Source organism: Cebus imitator, unplaced genomic scaffold (assembly GCF_001604975.1).
Source record: "Cebus imitator isolate Cc_AM_T3 unplaced genomic scaffold, Cebus_imitator-1.0 Scaffold229, whole genome shotgun sequence".
Lineage (NCBI taxonomy): Eukaryota > Metazoa > Chordata > Mammalia > Primates > Cebidae > Cebus > Cebus imitator.
This window is the reverse complement of record NW_016107544.1, coordinates 2,819,067-2,833,272: the sequence shown is the minus strand read 5'-3', so window position 1 is coordinate 2,833,272 and position 14,206 is coordinate 2,819,067. Positions and strand designations below refer to the sequence as shown.

The following is a 14,206-nucleotide window of genomic DNA, read 5'->3' as shown; positions in this document are numbered from 1 at the left end:
CCCATCTGACAAAGGCTAATATCCAGAATCTACAAAGAACTTAAACAAATTTACAAGAAAAAAACAACCCCGTCCAAAAGTGGGCAAAGGATGTGCAGTTTTAGAGCAGTTAATTATCAAACCTGGCTTTACATTAGACTCATTTGGAAGAACATTTAAAATGTCCCAATCCTCAGCCTTCACTGCTAAGAAAAGGTCATCACCCCGGGTCAATTAATGTCAATCTTTTTTGTGTGTGAAATCTGCAGAGAAGTAATTAATATAAATCTAAAATGAATCTCTGAGGGTTGTTTGCAGGCATCAGTTCCCTTTGGAATTCTAATGTGTATTCACCACAGATAACCACTGATTAACAGCAGTGTGTGTGTGTGTGTGTGTGTGTGTGTGTGTGTGTGTGTGTGTCTATGTTAACACAGAGAGAGAGAGAGAAAAGAAAAAGAGAAAGAGAAAGAGACTATCTAGCAAACCATTAGATGTGTGAGTCTTTAGAAAAGGGTAGGGTCAACATTAGGTTGATGCTAAAACAAAAAATCCAATGAGAAAACTTCTGGAGAGAGTCTCAACTGAGAAGATCCATCATATACATGAAGAACCCTGTGGAACACCAAGATGATGTGTCTGATGAAAGAAGAGGGCTTTATTAGGAACAGAGAAGGAACATTTAGAAAAGTAGGAAGCAAAGCAAGTAAGTCTGGAATACAGACACCACTAACAAAGAGAAAGTCATCAACAGTGACTTAAAATCCAATATGTAAGAATGGAAAAGTATTTATTGTATTTTATAATTAGGAGGTCACTAATGATTTCATTATGAAGTGGTTTACTGAAGTGGTGAGTTCAGAAATCAGAGTGCATTTGAAGAGGAATTAAAGGTCAGGAAGTGAAAATGGCAAGTTTACAAAGACAAGTTTATTTTGAGAGTTTTGTAAAAATACAGGGAGAGAGAAATTAAATTGTGTTAAAGCTGAAGGGAGCTCAAAGAGGAGCTGTTAGAGAGGACACTATAAAAGATGCAGGTAACAGAGTATCTGACTAATAAATAAATAAGCAAGACTTGGAAAGGCTGCAGGATGCCAATTCAAGAACCCTGGTAAATGAGCTGATCTTGAACAGGGAGAAGAACTAGCTATTCTAAAGCTAGAGAAAGAAAGTGAGGATAATTACACAGCATTCTACTCTTCTAGGCAAAATACTAGTAGTTTAATTGTAACTTTTGAGAGAGACTCCTTTATTTTCTTTCTCAGGGGAAATGATTAATCAAAAATAGGTCTTTTTCTTTCTCAATAGACTTTATGCCATCCTTTATTTCACATAAAGTGGTTGGCTGCAGATATCACTATGACTAGGGCTATTAATGGCCTATGATATTTTCACATCTGTGTTGTCTAAATAAGCACCCTTTCTGTTATTTCAGAATCAGAAATGTTAAGAAAGAATATAAAGGAAAGTCTGGAAAAGTGGAAGCATTGAAAGGTAAAGAAAAACATTTACACATTTCATTCTTTATTTTTATTTATTTATTTTTTTTTTTTGAGACAGAGTTTCGCCCTTGTTCCGCAGGCTGGAGTGCAATAGCGCGATCTCGGCTCACCGCAACCTCCGCCTCCTGGGTCCAGGCAATTCTCCTGCCTCAGCCTCCTGAGTAGCTGGGATTACAGGCATGCACCACCATGCCCAGCTAATTTTTGTATTTTTAGTAGAGACGGGGTTTCACCATGTTGACCAGGATGGTCTCGATCTCTTGACCTCGTGATCCACCCGCCTCGGCCTCCGACAGTGCTGGGATTACAGGCGTGAGCCACCGCGCCCGGCCACACATTTCATTCTTTCACTGACTTCTTTATTACAAAAAACGGGAAGCAATTCAATGTGAAAAAATTTGAAATACATAGATAAGCAAAAGAAAGAAGAATACAAATGACCTAATACTATCACCTGGACATTAATCATGATTAAGAATATGCTGTAAAATTCTTCCAGATATTTCATGGATCTATTAATTTACAAAAATGGTATCATACAATGAAGGATGCAATTTCACTTTGTTTTTAAAAATTAATCTACTATGAACAATATTTTACATATTGTCACTGTGAGGAAAGACCATCTAGACTTAAATCTGATAAAGGTTTTATACTAGCCACTGAATTTACACAGTTTATATGTACTGGTGAGGTTAACTAAAGCAAGATGAGTAAAACCATTGACTATGAATTAAATTTCACAAGTCAATATCCTATAACAAATGTAATTTATAATTTGAAATGAAAAAACACATTTTGATACAAAATATTCGAACAGTTACAGTTTCTATAATGGACATTTAAGCAAACATCAAAGTGAGTAGCAATATTTCATGGAGGACAATTTACTTTTATTAAAAATAATTTTTAGGGGAAATAAACATGATTTTTATGAGAGACAAAAGCCTTAAAAGCTGAAAAAGAAGAGCCATGAACCTTCCAGAAGTGGCAACTTCTCCCACCATTGAGTTTATATTGCATGTATTTTCTAATAAATGCAGCATCCTTTAATTCAGTCTTATTTGTTGCTTTAAGATTAGGCCTTTGAGCAACTTTATTCTCTCTCTAGGTTTCTCTCATCAAATACCATCTAGATCTGTGATTTCTTTCTTTAATTTTTAGCTCAGGATAGATTGAAGTAATTTTAAATTGATTACTTAAAGTTTTAGAGCATATTTTGAACTACTTTTGCACTCATCAAGTCATGAAATTCTTTTTGTCTCACAAAAAACTTCTTTAAGAATTTTGTTCATCTTAAAAATAGCAACACCTTAAAAAAATTAAAAGCATTGGACATCAATACATTAAAAACATGAATATGAATTCAAACCAAGTGTAGGTGCTCTTTGGGAAATCAGGGAAGAATTTGCATTCCCTCAGCCCCGTCTTCCTTCCTCATGGAGTTAGTCCCTGGAGCACATCTGCAACACCTTTGGGACACACTTTTGAAGTCTCTTATCTATGGCCTATTTTTCAGAAGCAAAATAGTATTCCATTATATGGATACCATGATTAACTTATTAACACATCAATGTATGGGATTCAGTTTGTTTCCAATTTTTAGTGTAATAAAAAAATACTAGAATGAACAGCCTTGTTCAATCTTTGTAAATGTCGCAAATTGTTTCTTGAATATGAATTTCTAGAAGCAGAATTATTCAAACGAAACATACTTTCAAGATTCTTTATTCATATTTCAAATTATTTCCCTCTAAAATTATAAAAATTTATACGCCCACAGCAATACATAATGAATAATAATGACAATAATAGCAACAAACATTTAGATTTCATTGAGGACTTGGTGTGTGCTGGGAATTACGCTAAGTGATTTACATGTACCATTTTACATTTAGGCCTGTGAAAGACATATTAATATATCTCTCACTTTGCAGATGAAGAAACTGAGGCTTCTATTTCATTTTTCCAGTTACTATGGGTCAGTCCCAACAGCCAGTATCACTTCCCTCTTACTCTGGAAAACACTGTATACTTTCCATTTAAAAATTAACAGATCAGGCATGGTGGCTCACACCTGTAAATCCCAAAGTGGGTGGATTGCTTGAACTCAGAAGTTGGAGACCAGCCTGGGCAACATGATGAAACACTGTCTCTACTAAAAATACAAAAATTAGCTAAGTGTGGTGGCGTGGGCCTGTAGTTTCAGCTACAGGGGGCTGAGGTGGGAGAATTTCTTAAGCTTGGGAGATTGAGGATGCAGTGAGCTGTGATCGCTCCACTGCACTCCAGTCTAGGTGGCAGAGCAAGATCTTGTCTCAAAAAAAAAAAAAAAAAATTACAAACATAAAATTTGTTAATGTATTTCTTTAGTTGTCCCAATATTATTTATTAAATACACCATCTTTTTAATAATTTTGAAAGGTCATTTTATTAATCTTTATTTTTATATTCACTTTGGCCCATATTAGACTTCTACTCTGTTCCATTGGTCACTATATCCTATACGAGTAACATATTATTTTAATTATTATAGTTCTAACGTGTATTATTTTGGCAATTAGGAAAATATTGAACATTGTGTATTTTAAAGTATTGAAATGCTAAGAAACACACCACTAAACTAAATAGTCTTGTTCTATGTTGGGACCAGACCTGTCTAATGCCCTTTCTATTTATAATGTTAATAATTTATTCTAAAAATAGGCTTGCACTTTGATATATATGAAAGTCAAATCACAGCCATTCTGGGTCACGATGGAGCTGGCAAATCTTCACTGCTAAATATTCTTAATGGGTTGTCTGTTCCAACAGAAGGTGAGTAAAAAGAAATTTCTCAAAGGCAAGATGTCATATAATATAGAATGAAGTCAAGTGTATGCTTCTCATTTTAAATTTTAAATTTGATGGCTTAAGAGAAATAATGTCTATCTAAAGTTGTTTCCAAGAGCTACATAATTCTGAATATACTTTATATTTCTGTAATTTTTATAAAAATTATCTTTATTCCATTATATGACATTTAAAGGGAAATGTGCAGTTCTATAAGCATGTTTTTATGTCAAGAATACTTAGTAGTTGTTCACCAATCATTTTAGACATTTGTGAATATATGCCAATTTTTTCTTAAATGAGATCTATGAATATTAATAAAATGTATTATCTGCCAATTTTATTTTTAACTTCTATTCTTAGGATCCGTTATGATCTATAATAAAAATCTTTCTGAAATGCAAGACTTGGAGGAAATCAGAAAGATAACTGGTGTCTGTCCTCAATTAAATGTTCAATTTGACACACTCACTGTGAAGGAAAACCTCAGCCTGTTTGCTAAAATAAAAGGGATTCATCCACAGGAAGTGCAACAAGAGGTAGGAGGGCATGCTTGGATTAACTGATCTGCCAACCACTTACCAAGTTAAATAATGACCACAGAATTCTCTTCAATGATTTATCTGCCCTGTTATGAATAAAATTTAGGCAAAGATGTCCTATAATAAATATGTACTCCTTTAATGAGCAGTTAAAATCACATAATATGAATCATGTTGGATTTTAAAAGTTGTGAATTTTCTCATATAGGTACAACGAATATTATTGGAATTGGACATGCAAAACATTCAAGATAGCCTTGCTAAAAATTTAAGTGAAGGACAGAAAAGAAAGCTGACTTTTGGGATTGCCATTTTAGGAGATCCTCAAGTAAGTGAGATTATGCATGAGGAAGGAAGCAAGTTGAATGTCTGTAACACGTCAAGTTCTTTTACCACTAAAAGTGGCAGAGCTTTCATTGTAATATGTCAAGAGAGAACCTGATATGTTAAACTATAAATAGAAGTATATCGGAGGAAAATGGCTGGTTATTATTATTTTATGTTGTTTACTCTTTTTCATGCTATCATCTGGATACAGTTAATATGAAAGACATATTTTATCTATCTTCATTCTCTGTAGGTTTTGCTTTTAGATGAACCAACTACTGGATTGGATCCCTTTTCCAGAGATCAAGTGTGGAGCCTCCTGAGAGAGCGTAGAGCAAATCGTGTGATCCTTTTCAGTACCCAGTCCATGGATGAGGCTGACATCCTGGCTGGTAATTGTTGGTTTTATCTTAGTTTCACCATGATGCAATTGGGGGATTTAGAAGCAAGGTCTAATCCCAGGGAAAAAGCCCTGTTCTCATTACAGCGATGTTTCTACATTCCATAGCAGTCAGGAGGATAACAGGAGGCTAGTTCCACTGTGGAATTCCTTTCTGGTTGTACGTTTGCTAGGTTGTGACTGCTAATAAAAAATTCTGATTGCCTTTTCTTTTAAGATCAGCTATCAATTACTTTAAACATTCAAATCTTCTTTTATATAAATTTAGTTGAAAAATAGCCACTCATTCTTTAGCATCAGAGTATACAGTACACCATGTAATTTATGTTTTTTCTTTCCTGGAGGTATTGGAAGGTGCAGATAGACTTCATGAGCTTATTTTATTTTTAATTTAACTTATTTGTATACATTTAATGAGTACAAGTGCAGTTTTGTTACATGGATATATTAGGTAGTGGCGATGTCTGGGTTTTTAGTGTATTCATCACCAGGTAATGTACATTGTACCCATTAAATAATTTCTCATTCCCCATTCCCATCCGACTCTTCCACCCTTCTGAGTCTTCAGTATCTATTATTCCACAGTGTATGTCCATGTGTAGCCATTATTTAGCTCCCACTTATAAATGAGAACATGCTGTATTTGACTTTTTGTTTCTGTGTTGTTTCGCTTATGATAATGAACTCTGGTTCCATCCACGTTGCTGCAAAAGACATGGCCTTATTCTTTTTTATGACTGAATTCATTTTAAATGCATTGATTTTAATGTGTATTTCAATTGTTAAAATGCACACTAGATTTAGCTACACCCCACTGAATACTTCTCCTTTGCACTTCTGAGGTTTGGCTCCTCATCTTTCTTTTCTAGAGAGGGAAGAAATGACCCCCAATATCCTTTCTCATTTGATTTCTTTTATTCAGATAGAAAAGTGATTATGTCCAATGGGAGACTGAAGTGTGCAGGTTCTTCTATCTTTTTGAAAAGAAGGTGGGGTCTTGGATATCACCTAAGGTAAAGACATTGGGAATAGACTGGATTTTTGTGTTTTCAATACTGGTATATGAAAAAGATGGACAATTATGAAAGATAACTGGCCTCATGCTTCATTTCTACCATACTGGATTGATCAGTGTTTCCTGAATACTTTTCCTACTTTCCTTCCTCCTATGTCTTTACAATGTTAATCGTTGGCAACATTTCAACATGATAAAACAAACCTGACTTTTCACAGCAGGACTACTTAATGTGCCACTTTTCCAAGTAGCTGTTCTGTGCAGCCTAAACCTCTACCTTCTTCCCACACTCATTTTCCTCTACTGATCCAGAAAATTCTGGAATATGTTTTCATTCTGTCATAGGACAAAAATGCAAATAATTTCAGAAGCCATTATTAACAAGGAGAAAAATCTAGGGGCAGAGAGTAACAATAACTGTGGCTAATAAGAAAGTGTATATATTAGTTTGTTCTCATGCTGCTAATGAAGACATACCCAAGACTGGGTAATTTATAAAGGAAAGAGGTTTAATTGACTCACAGTTCAGTGTGGCTGGGGAGGCCTCAGGAAACTTACAATCATGGCAGAAGGGAAAGCAAACACATCCTTCTTCACATGGTGGCAGGAAGGAGAAATGCAGAGTGAAGGCAAGGAAAAGGCCCTTATAAAACCATCAGATCTTGTGAGAACTCATTATCACGAGAACAACATGAGGATAACCACCCCTGTGATTCAATTACCTCCCACCAGGTCCCTTCCATGACATGTGGGAATTATGGGAACTACAATTCAAAATGACATTTGGGTGGGGACACAGCCAAACCATATCAGTGTATATCCAAGCTAAAATAATTTTTTTTTTTTTTTTGAGACAGAGTCTCACTTTGTTGCCCAGGCTGGAGTGCAGTGGTGCTATCCTGGCTCACTGCAACCTCCACCTCCCAGGCCAAGGGATTCTCCTGCCTCAGCCTCCTGAGTAGCTGGGATTACAGGCACATACCACCATACCCAGCTAATTTTTGTATTTTTGGTAGAGACCAGGTTTTGCCATGTTGGTCAGGCTGGTCTTGAACTCCTGACCTTGTGATCCACCCACCTCAGCCTCCCAAAGTGCTGGGATTACAGGCATGAGCCACCACATCTGGCCTAATAATTGTTTATAAAAATCCTATAGCCTAACAAAATATGCATGTGGGCCAAATTTTCTCTACTAGCTAATGGTACGGTCTGGCATAAAAATTATTTTCCCTAAGAAGCCTCTTCTCCCTAACATTCTCACCTTCCTCTGTTTATCTGTAACTATACATATAAAACTATGTATATAGCTTCAATTACATTATATATTTGTTTGTATATTTGTATTTGTTCTGAGTTTATACATTTCTATGTATAGATTGTAAGATTTTCAAACTGATAGATTACTATCATGTTGTTATTTACTCATTTTGTTGTTCCATAAAGCCAAATAAAGTAGGACTCAACAGTTCAATAAAAGCTCTTCTTTTGTGGTAGCAGCAAAGAAAATGCAAATGACTTATCTTTTCTTTTAAATATTAGTTTATATAGGAATGAAATATGTAATCCAGAACAAATAACATCATTCATTACTCATCACATCCCCGATGCTAAATTAAAAACAGAAAACAAAAAAAAGCTTGTATATACTTTGCCATTGGAAAGGACAACTACATTTCCAGGTAACTTACGTATGATTACAATGAAATGAAATTTGGGAAAAAATGTTCACTTTATTATTATAATAATTTTCTTCGCCTAATGAATTTAGACTTTGTCTTAGGTTTGGCTGCCTGAGAAGCAGAACTCAAGATGAAAGATTGAGTGCCATTGATTTATTGGGTAGTTGCTTTCTGGAAGCACCAGCAGATAATGGGGACAGGAGAGAGGGAAGGGAATACAGCTAGGGATGTCTGAATTCTGGAGGAGATTACTGTGGTAGGCAGTTGAGGTGCAATGCCCACTGGAGGGAAATAATGAAGTAAGTGGGCTCAGCATTTTGTCACCAGAGGGGTGAGTAAGCTATGGTTCTTACCCGCCGTTTCCTCCCCATTGTTGATTAAGGGATGCCTACAACAGCATTAACGTCCTCATTCTTCTGGTTTACTCTGAACATGAGCTTAGAATACTTCCAAGTCCAGAAAAAGGACCTCAGGCAGGTGTTTTTAATAAGCACATTTACTGTTACAGGGGAATGCAGAAGAGATGTTGGTGGGGCATAAAGGTTTCTGCTACAGTTTTCTCTTTGTACGGTAGTCCCCCATTATTCATGGGGGATATATGGTTCCATGACCTCCGGTTCATGCCTGAAACTGTGCATAGAACCAAACTAATTGCCATCAATCAGAAAACATTTCTGTTCATGTCTTCCACCTACACATTGAATGCCTTTTCCATCTTAACTAAGCACTTACCATACACTGTGGCTGCAACTTTTGCAGTTTGAGGTGCGACAGCAAAAGTGGCATGAATTTCTTCTGCCTTCTTCACAATTTCACAGACAGAAGATTCACTCTCACCATAGATCTTAGCATCACCATAGGATTTTTTTTCTTCCATGTTGAGAAATTTCACCTTTTACGGCTTTTCTTTGGCATATCCAAATTGCCAGCATCATTACTCTTGCACTTTGGGGCCATTATTAAGTAAAATAGGGGTGACCTGAGCCACAATACCATTCCAGTTGCTCTGATTTCCCAGAGGGCTACTAAGTGACAGGCGAGTATAATATAGTTCTGCTAGACAGGGGATGATTCACGTGCTGAATCTAAGAAAGATGGAGTGAGATGGCGAAGGATTTCGTCACACCACTTACAATGACACACAACTGAAAACTTATGAATTCTTTACGGAATTTTCCATTTTAAGTTTTCAGACAGCAGTTGGTGGTGGGTAATTGAAACTGTGGAAAATGAAACTGTGGATAAGGCAGGATTACTCTATTTTAATTGTGCATTGATTATGTTGCAGAGGAAAACAACTTATACAGTCTACAAAAGTGTTCAATCATGGGTTCCCTGCCAACTGGGTGGCAGCACCCACTCAGACTTTGTTTGATAAACAGTCCTAAAGATTACTAACTCTTTGTGCAATGCTTTCTACATGTTAGGCACTGTTCTAATGGTTTCATATATATCAACCCATTTAGTTCTCACAACTGTTCTTTCCATGAGGTGGGTGCTATAATTTGCCCTATCTTACAAATGAGGAAATTTAATTTCAGTCTCTTCTGATTTAAACAGTTTCCCTTTTGTTTAAACATTTAGTTTGTTAAAGTTGTAACTCCCTATAGGCCTACCTTAAATAAGCTCCTTTGAATGATTCGGTTTCATTAGGCAAACACTCAGGAATTCAGAGTTTAGCTTCACCTCCGAATATGGCAGCTCTCTATGTCCTTGCAGTAGCATAGAAGGTAGCGTTCTTCTCAGGTCAAGTGGACTGTGCCATGTTATTTTGTTCTTGGACTAAGGCCCTGTGAGGTGCAACTGGTCCACCTTCTTTTTTGGTCAGAGAAGGAGAATAAGGAATTGTATGTTGGTACCACCACTGGAATATGTTACCTTGCCAAAGTCTCTGGTGTTGACATCTTGGCTCATGGCAGCCTCCTTACACAGATCCAAGACTCTGCTAGTCTAATGGCATGCTTATGTCCATTTCAGGACATGGGACTCCTAGGTCCTTTGCTGCCATGTGCAGGTCATAGGGAAACACAGTGTTTGCTATAGTCTCATCCACCTAGTTCCTCTCAATAATGTCCTTGGCCTATCTTCTCACCCAAAGTAGAAAGTAGCATCTAAGAGTCTTCTCCTAAAATCCTGCAGTCTCATCCAGGTACCTCCATGGAAAAGTTACCCAATAAATGTGTATTGAGAAATATTATATAAAAGGCACTGCTCTAGGGACTAGAAATACTGCATTAAATAAAACATATGTGTCTCTACTCTCATGGAGCCTACATCTAACTAGATAAGGAAAAGCAGACACACAAAATAAAAAAAATTTTCTGCAATTGTACACTAAAATAATAAACAAAGCCGGGTAAGTTAGAGTGATGCCTGGTGTCTGGCTGAGGTTTATGTAGAGTGGTCACTGGAGGCCACAAGAAGAAAATGGTTAAGAGCACTCCAAGTAGAGGGGAGAGGAGGATGTCTGGAGGAAAATGAGTGCGGGAGCAGAATGGCAAATGGGGGTGGATAATGTTGTGTAGATAGATGGAGATGGGCTCTTACGGAGTCTCAGGGCTGTGTTATTGACTTTGATTTTTATTTTAAATGCATTGAGAAACCATTGAAAGACTCATACAGAAAGAAGACCCAGAATATAAGTACAGATACATGTGGGCTTGCAGTGTGGAGGTGAGAAGATAATGGTCTTTCTGATTGTTCATATTTCTGCAGAGAAGTCTGAGGATAGAGGAAGAGGTCTTCCTTAGTCATTTCAGAGAAGGAGAGTATTCTAATGAAATTTTGCTTTTGACTACTGTGATACCCCAAAGACATAATTTTCTTAACAATATTATGTATTGTCTTTTAAATAATACTAATTTACTTGGTTTAATTCTTGATGTGTGTTTTCAAAGTATCTATTCATATTTTTTGCCTTAGATCTTTTCAGTGATCTGGATAAGTGTTGTGGCCAGGGAGTGACAGGTTATGACATTTCCATGTCAACTCTGAATGAAGTCTTTATGAAACTGGAAGGACAGACAACTATCGAACAAGGTAAAGCCATTTCTTTAATTCACAGAAAATCAATTTACAAATGATCATGTGTCAATTTAGTATTTATAATTTCTTATGGACGATTCAAACTAAGAATTCAAAGTAAGAATTTCATTCCAAATTAGGCTCTGCTGTTTGAGATGGGCTGTCATTTCTTACCATCACTACTAAGACAGGTTACAGATCCCTTTATGGAGTCTACCAAGTTTCCTTTTAGAAACTATTTCCTATCCTCAGATGTTCCCTGCTTCTTAGATACTGCCAGGCTGTGAAAGGCTCTTAATTATGGAATGAGGTCTGAACAGATTTTTTAAAAATAAAAATTGCTCTTAACTTGTTAATATACAAAATTCCACTAACATCTTAATGGAGAGAATTCTCAATATCCATTCTTGTATATTTTAATGGGTGAAAGTAATCATTATAATTAGGGAGCTCCTCTTATGCCAGACACTTAGATTAATGTATGGCTATACATTGACATATATGCCTTCAACATTATCTTCCTATAATATCCTTTCTAAGATGTTTCATTGGCACCAGTTTACAAATAAGAAAATCAGACCTAAGAGCAGTTAAGTGATCTTCCCCAATCACGCCACTAGTAAGTCACAGGTGTTGGATTTATGTACAGATCTAGTAGTTCAGCACTGATGATCTTTCTCCTACGCTACTAAATGATTGATGCCTTAGTAGTAGATATTTAGGTGGTAGTGATTAGCTATTTTTATGTAGAAGATGTCTTAAAATCCCTTAGATTAATGATACTCTTGGGAATTTCTTTGCTTTTTAAAGATTGGACATAATGAAATCACCATTTTTGTGAATTCTTTTGGTATGAATTCAGTGTATTTTCTCATTGACTGTGGAATATGGACATCATAACATGTTTCTTATATTGTTTGTACTGTAACCACAAGCTTTCTAAAACTTTGTTTTATTTAAAATTTTAATTTTTTATCACCATTGGCAATTATAAAACTTAACTATAGAAAGAAAATATAGATGGCAGTGGTGAAGTATAAACTTAATAAATACTGAAAATTGTTGTCTAAATAATTCCTTCGAATTGGTTATAAAAATAAAAACAAATGTAAAACTTTTTTTTTTTTTTTGAGACAGAGTCTTGCTCTGTCTCCCAGGCTGGAGTACAGTGGCACCATCTCAGCTCACAGCAACCTCTGCCTCCCGGGTTCATGCGATTCTCTTACCTCAGCCTCCTGAGGAGCTGGGATTACAGGCATCTGTCACCACACCCAGCTAAGTTTTATATTTTTAGTAGAGACATGGTTTTGCCATGTTGGCCAGGCTCGTCTTAAAATCCTGATCTCAGGTGATCTGCCAGCCTCGGCCTCCCAGAGTGCTGGGATTATAGGCATAAGCCACTGTGCCTGGCCATGTAATACTATTTTTAATATTACTAAGGAAAATCTGTGATGCCCCCAGTATGGCATTAATATTATAACATGTGTGTTTGTGTACATGTGTATAGATTTCGAACAAGTGGAGATGATAAGAGACTCAGAAAGCCTCAATGAAATGGAGCTGGCTCACTCTTCCTTCTCTGAAATGCAGACAGCTGTGAGTGACATGGGCCTCTGGAGAATGCAAGTCTGTGCCATGGCATGGCTCCGTTTCTTAAAGTTAAAACGTCAGACCAAAGTATTATTGACCCTGTGAGTAGCAGAGTACTGTGGTTTTATTAGATCACGAGTTTCAAAAGAGGTTCAAACCAGAAGATAATTTAAAACCAGAACACAATATCTGGTATTCCTGCCTCAAGATGGATAAATTCAGCATTTAATTTTTCTGACAGTGGGAATACCTGTATGTTAACACTTAATTAGGCTTATACATGCAGGTGTGTTTTGTTTTCATGGTTTGATAACCTGATGTTTATATAGTAATGCCTTTTGGTACTGTGTAGCATGCTAGGGTATTACCTTCAGAATTTTAGCACCTAGAATCATGATTGGCATAAGGCAGGCTTGGTACTCAACAAATACTTGTGGAATGTCTTACTAAATAAATAAAATTGCTAGTCATATGCTAATTTTTCTTTATTGTTTAGATTATTGGTATTTGGAATTGCAACATTCCCTTTGATTATGGAAAATATAATTTATGCTGTGTTAAATGAAAACAGTGATCGGGAATTTAAAACCGAATTGTATTTTCTCTCTCCTGGACAACTTCCTCAGGAACCCCGTACCAGCCTGTTGATCATCAATAACACAGGTGAAAAGAAAAATAAAATTTAAATCCTGAAATAAGTTATATTTAATGTGAATAGCACAGGACTGGGGGAAAGTAAATCATAAGAAAAGAAAATGTGTATTTAGACTTCATTTATAGAAAACACCTATGAGGAACAGCACATATTTACTCTGATTTTGGAGATGAGAGGGATGACGAGGACAAGAGAAAAGGAATTGGGTCACTGTATAACCTGGGAGAGTAAAGGCATCTATCTACCTGACTACCCTAAGCTACTACGTGACAAATAAACTTCTATATTGGCAGACCCACTGTATTTTGAGATCCCTTTGTTATACAGAAGGCTATCCTATACCACAAATATAATACACACTGGTTACTATGTGAAGATGGCATATCTATCCCCCATACCACTTCATTAAGTAAGTACAAGATACAGGAAGATGCTTTACTTTGTTATCCCAAACAATAGGTAGTTGGTTTTTTGTTTTGTTTTGTTTTGTTTTGAGACAGAGTCTTGCTCTGTCGCCCAGATTGGAATGCAGTGGTGCGATCTTGGTTCAAAGCAACCTCTGCCTCTCAGGTTCAAGCAATTTTCCTGCCTCAGCCTCCTGAGTAGCTGGGATTACAGACATGTGCCATCATGCCTGGCTAATTTTTTTTTTTTTTTTTTT

At 36.3% G+C, this 14,206-nt stretch overlaps 1 protein-coding gene across 1 annotated transcript in view; it reads left to right on the top strand.

Moving 5' to 3' along the window:
* Positions 1–14,206, top strand: part of ABCA6 (ATP binding cassette subfamily A member 6) — a 60,705-nt gene that overhangs the window by 21,981 nt on the left and 24,518 nt on the right. The window contains exons 10-19 of the mRNA XM_037727403.1: positions 1,415–1,473; positions 4,188–4,298; positions 4,677–4,852; positions 5,064–5,183; positions 5,436–5,574; positions 6,505–6,595; positions 8,137–8,276; positions 11,199–11,315; positions 12,808–12,991; positions 13,387–13,553. Coding sequence (XP_037583331.1) covers positions 1,415–1,473; positions 4,188–4,298; positions 4,677–4,852; positions 5,064–5,183; positions 5,436–5,574; positions 6,505–6,595; positions 8,137–8,276; positions 11,199–11,315; positions 12,808–12,991; positions 13,387–13,553 — 1,304 coding nt within the window. The remainder of the gene's footprint in view (positions 1–1,414; positions 1,474–4,187; positions 4,299–4,676; positions 4,853–5,063; positions 5,184–5,435; positions 5,575–6,504; positions 6,596–8,136; positions 8,277–11,198; positions 11,316–12,807; positions 12,992–13,386; positions 13,554–14,206) is intronic.